General features: G+C 52.5%; 1 protein-coding gene across 1 annotated transcript; it reads left to right on the forward strand.

The window, feature by feature from the left end:
- The first annotated feature begins 213 nt into the window (after positions 1–213).
- LOC117870368 (bryoporin-like) lies at positions 214–3,737 on the forward strand. The gene is made up of 2 exons (XM_034757505.1): positions 214–484; positions 3,049–3,737. The coding sequence occupies exons 1-2, from the start codon at positions 384–386 to the stop codon at positions 3,500–3,502; spliced, it is 555 nt and encodes a 184-aa protein (XP_034613396.1). The 5' UTR covers positions 214–383; the 3' UTR covers positions 3,503–3,737.
- The last annotated feature ends 2,042 nt before the right edge of the window (positions 3,738–5,779 follow it).

Genomic DNA, 5,779 nt, shown 5'->3' on the forward strand with positions numbered 1-5,779 from the left:
CGGTCCACACTAGTTCCAAGCCCCCACCAGCTAGCTCCAACGGGCTGCTCTTCCAGCAAGCAGTGGACAAAGCAGGTGGCTGCCAAACAACATTTTAAGGGGGCATTGCACAACTTTAAAGGAGCATGTTCTCTAATTGATCAGCCACATAACAGGGAAACAACGTTAACCGGGACAACTTTAAGGGAGGAGTTACTGTAGTATGTTTGGGGTGTGAATGTGGAGTGAGTAAGGTTTGTTTTGTAATCAATAAAGAGCATTTAGAGTATTATATACCAACACTGTGTCCGGTGTCTGCTTGCTCCCCATCCCGTAGGGAAACTTCTATTGTGGGTCTAACAGTGCACAGGAGCTGCTACTGAACAATCCCTCATTGCTGCGAGATGACTAACGCTGAAGAGCTGATTAAGCAGGAGAATGCAAGCAAGTGTGTGGCCATCCAGATAACCAACACCACCAGAGACGTGACCCTCGAGAACCCCAGGTAAGCAGGTTCCCATAGTCCCCTCCACGCGACTTCCCAAGTCAGTCTGCGGCTGGTGTCTATACAGATGTGCCAGGGTGTGGGGTATGGGTCTGCTACTGAATATCTGTCTGTCTATCAGTCCCCATACATCCCATCTATCTATCTCTCCCCTGAGAGTCCCCGGGGTCTCTCCCTTGGCCCCACCTGACGCCCGCACACGCCTCCCCTTGGTGTCCCTGACTGTGCCCTGGACAGCGGGCGGCTGCCCCCTGCAGCTCCCCATTGTGCTCCGCTCTGCCAGCTCCGGCATCAACTGCTGCCGCAGGGTCCTAGCGCCCCCCCACCACTAGTGCCAGGGAAGGCTGACCTTGACCCTGCCCTTCCACCTGAGATGGACGAACCCTTCCCTTTTCCAGTGGGACCCTCCACCAGCACAGGGGGACCCCCCTCCCGTAGTCACCGCTCCTGCCCCACGCTGGGCAAGGGGCAGCCCCATCCCCCACCCCCAGTGAGGCTAGAGTGAGGGGCAACAGCAGGGGAGGAGGTGCACATGTGAAGGCTGCCCCCCACCCAACACAGGGGAGGTGACGGGGCTTACTGGACCTGAGAGGACCTAGGAGGGATGAGGGGAGCCCCTCCCCCGCAACTCACTGCTGCCAGTGGGGAGAGGGCTGGGGGGAGTCCTCCTCTCTGACCTCAGCCGGGGGCAGCCTGCCTGCACCCCAAACTCCTCACCCCTGGCCCTGCCCCATCCGAGAGACCGCATCCCTAGCCAGAGCTGTCACCCTCCCCGCACCCCAACCCACTGCCCCAGCCCTGAGCCCCCCCCAAACCGTGAACTGCTCATCCATGGCCCCACCCCACAGCCCTCACCCCCACACTCCAATCCTCTGCCTGAGCCCTTCCCACACCCACAAACCCATCATTCCCAGCCCCATCCCAGAGCCCTCACATTTTTACATTATTTTAAAAAAATATATATATATTGGCTTACAAGGTGTGTGGGGGGGGCAGGACTTGGACCTGTTCTGGGGACCACCAAAAATTCTACAAACCTGCCACCCCTGTATGTGTCCAGGAGTAGGGTTGGGGGTGTTTGGAGGGAAATCACACTTTTGTTGGGGAGGGGGGGAGGGAGAAGAAGGAAATGTTTCCCTGGCCACATGATTTGAAAGGAAACAGCTGCTGGAAGCCTCTTGAGAGGTTAGAAAGTCTGACTAAGTCCCAGGGAGATGGACTGGGGGCAGGTGATGTTGCGATAAGCCTGTGATGTAATGTAAAGGTGTTCGGTGTATTTATGTCACATTGATACCACCTCCACATTACATATATGTGTGTGTCTGTCATGTACACTCACAGGTTTACACCCACACATAGTCACACAAACATGGACACACACATACACGTACACTCATACACATGAGTATGTATGATGTGTGTGTCTGTCTGTGTATGTCTCTGAACGCTTTAGGTAATAACATAATGTGCAGGACCATGTAACGCTTTCAGATTTCTACTGCAATAATAGTCCAAAGTCATTTAAATACTATCCCCAAAGTAGCCCAATATATTTATTGAAACAATGTTTGTTTTTTTATTAACCCATTGGTCTGTAAATCAAATAACAGAGGAAAGCTTTTGTTAGATACCCAGTAAAGATTTGATTTTTTTAAAAAAGCTACAAGCCCCACCTGACGTTCATCCACATTAGCAAGAAAGCTGTGAGAAAACAATCAAATTCGAAATCAAACCCCCCAGGGGAATTTTGACAGGAAGGTCACTCCACCAACTGGCCCCCACCTCAACCATATTAAATTCCCCTTGACAGTCAGATCATTACACAACTAGTCCAGATGAGACCCCCTACAAAAACCATGTCAGCCAGTGACCCCCACTAAAAATCCTTCCACCCAGAGTCACCTACACCCTAGGGAAACCCAGAACTGCAATATAAGCTCTGTCACCCAGACTCCCCCTTCTTTCCCCCCAAGTCAACACCCTGATGCCCAGAGCTTCCTGCCACTCAGTAAAAACCCAGAGCTCCCCAAGAGACACCCTGCCACCTAGAGCCCCCCTCGCCCAGCCCTGGCATGTGCAGCCCCAGAGGGGCAGCTCTGGCTCCTCCCCCTGCCTTAGATCCAGCCTGGCTGCTGCTAACTCTGAGGCCGGAGGTCTCCTCCTTGCCCAGTCCCGGAGCCTGCAGGTAGCTGCTGGGCTCCAGCCCCTCAGCCCAGGCTCTGCAGCAGGCACTCCCAGCAGGCAGGCTGCAGCTGTGTGAGCGGGGAGCAGGGCAGTGGGGGAGGCAGAGCCCAGCCAGGTCAGGTCGGAGGGTGGGGGCCAGCCCTTATCTCTACTATCTAGTGCCTTGGTCATGCAGGAACAAACCCTGCTGCCCTGGGGGCTGGCCGAGGTGGGGCTGTGCTCTCTTGTCCAGCAACCTGTATGTCCTCTCTGCAGAAGAATGGTTGGGCTGTGACCCACCCCAGCCCCAAGGGTCAGGATTCCCCTGCTGCTGGGACACAGTTATTAATTATTGTTAGGGATGTTGTGTAATGAAGGAACCCCGTGGTGTTTTCCTCCAGGACTTACTGTTTCAGCGGCTGGGTCAAGATAAACCCTGTGTCCAACATTCCCCCCGGCTCTTCGGGGATCAGCGTGTTTGTGAAAACAAGCGATGCGGCCCGCGGGAGCGTTGGGGTGCTGAGCTACGAGTCCGACACTTTCACCCTGGCCATCATGTTCTCCGTCCCCTACGACCGCTTGCAATACTACAATGAGTTTGCCATCGAGCTCTTTGCTGGCAGGAAGCACTTCGACAGCATGGAGCGCCTCTACCACTATATGTACAATGAAGGCCCTCCCTATCCGTGTGACTCCTACAAGAAAGTGCAGGTAAAGGTCCCACATGACCAGCTGGAGGTGACCAACCAGGAGATCCAGGTGACGGCCACCATGTCCAACCAGAATAAGTCCATCATTGACGTGCAGATCAAGGAAATAGATGTGACAGAGAAGGTGGCTGCTGGTGGGAAATAGTCTCTCTCTTTCTCCCAGCTTGAGTAGACAGCGATGTGCTAGCTCTGCTGGAATTAATGCAGTAAAAATGGCCAGAGCGTTGTGGTTGGTGGGAAGAGCTAGCTACCCAAGTGCACTCTCACCTGACCTCCAGGGTATGTACTCGGGCATCTAGCCGGAGCTGCTGCCCATGCCACAGTGTCCACACTGCTATTTTTAGTGCACTAGGGAGGGATAGCTCATTGCTTTGAGCATTGGCCTGCTAAACCCAGGGTTGTGAGTTATATCCTTGAGGGGTCCATTTAGGGATCGGGGGGGAAATACTTGGGGATTGGTCCTCCTTTGAGCAGGGGGTTGGACTAGATAACCTCCAGAGGTCCCTTCTAACCCTAATATTCTATGTTTGTCTACCCAGGCTGGGCAGTATACAGGCCTCCAGAGTTTTTGTCATGATTTTATAAAAAAGTTGTTTCTTGCTTATCTTTTAACCTCTGAAATAACAGGTGTTGGCATATGAAGACCTGAAGCTTAAGCATTTATCATGGTGATAAAACTCTCAGAAGCTTTGCAAAAAATAATGCTAAAAAAGACAACATAGAATTATTAGCAAATAAGAGCTACATTTCTTGTAAGTGGAAATATGTTTAAGAGCATGACTTTTTGGTATAGCTGTATAAGGTTGTTTTTAATTGCATGTGTGCTTGCTAGGTAAAATATAATTGGCTAAGCAACTTAAATAAAAGTTACAAATTGTAATGGAAACAAAAAGAAAGGGATAAGTAGATAAGATCATAACATAAGAATATAAGAATGGCCATACTGCATCTGCCCAATGGTCCATCTAGCCCAATGCCAGATGCTTCAGAGGGAATGAACAGAACAGGGCAATTTCAAGTGATCCATCCCCTGTTGTCCGGTCCCAGGTTCTGGCAGTCAGAGGTTTAGGGATACCTGGAGCAAGGGGTACCATCTTGACTAGTAACTGTGATGGGGTCCCCCAATCGCCTGGCAACGAGTTTCACAGGTTGTGTGTATGTTGCATGTTTGAATCTCAGTCTGTACTGTTGTTAAATAATTATTCTCTGACACCTCCATAATTTCCTGCAACTGTGAAAATTTAAATTGATAAAAATAGAAAAAAAATGCTTAAAAATAAACATCGATATTATCCACTGAAATTAAAAGAAACCCTCGAGTTCTGCCAGGTCTATCTATATACCGTTTCTGTCTCTCTAGCTACGCAATCACCACAGTAGCTAGACTGTCCTACGGGGGTGCTGCTAGTGACTCCATCCTTATTGTTCCACTTAAAGCAGGGCTAAAATCCCCACTGCCACGACTGAAGTTAGGCTCCAAACGTGGCCCAGTAACAACCCTGTAAGGGCAGCTTGAATGGCCGATGTGAAGTCCCCGGTAACCTCTTCATGGGAAACATCAGAGTGCTCCTAGAGACCAACCCTGCCACTCGCATTCCCTGGGGTTCTTATTATGTGCCATTCTCTGTGTGCGGCTTTCCACTGGGCCCCCGGCCGCTCCCAGGAGACTGGTAACCAGCCAAGCGCAGGGAGCAGTCTGTGTGTCTGAGCACGGGCACTGCCGTCCGTGGAGCAGCTTTTCCCAGATGGGCTGAACTCCTGGCCCCATTGCAACTCACTGTGACTGCACTGGGCCAGGATTCCACCCCAGGGAGACGATGTATTGGAGAGTGTAAAATGGGGCTCCCTTTAGCACCCCCAGGTACCCCCAGCCAGACCCATCCTCACATCCTCGGCCCTCCCCCTAACACCCCCTGCCCCCCATCCCCAGACCTCCCCCTAACACCCCCTGCCCCATCCCCAGCCCTCCCCCTAACACCTGCTCACCCCCTGCCCCCCACCCCCATATTTCCCCCTAGCACCCTCTGCCCCCTGTCCCACCATCCCCAGACCTCCCCCTAAAGCCCACTCACCTGCTGCTCCCCACATCCCCAGGCCTCTCCCTAGGAGCACAGTGGGCTGGAGAGTGAGTGCAGAGGCCTAGTGAAGCTGAAATTGAAACTGCAGGTACAGGGCCGACCAGCTCTAGGGTTGCCACCTTTCTAATGGCTGGTAACCTCACTCCTGAGGCCCCTCCCCCACCCCACAACTTCCCACAAGGCCCTGGCCCTGCCCCACCTCTTCCCCTAAGGCCCCACCCTTGCTCCTCCTCTTCCCACCTAGATAAAAAACCCAGACATCAGGGCTTGTTAAGTGGCACTCGGACACACAAGCCAAAACCGGGACTGTCCAGGTGAAAACCAGACTGGTGGCATCACTAACT

Source organism: Trachemys scripta, unplaced genomic scaffold (genome assembly GCF_013100865.1).
Source record: "Trachemys scripta elegans isolate TJP31775 unplaced genomic scaffold, CAS_Tse_1.0 scaffold_26, whole genome shotgun sequence".
Lineage (NCBI taxonomy): Eukaryota > Metazoa > Chordata > Testudines > Emydidae > Trachemys > Trachemys scripta.

What these genes read in the sequence shown, in the direction of transcription:
- LOC117870368 (XM_034757505.1), top strand. Translation starts at nt 384, where the DNA reads ATGACTAACGCTGAAGAGCTGATTAAGCAGGAGAATGCAAGCAAGTGT. An exon ending in GTGACCCTCGAGAACCCCAG is followed by an intron (nt 485 to 3,048) that starts GTAAGCAGGTTC and finishes GTTTTCCTCCAG; the next exon opens with GACTTACTGTTTCAGCGGCT.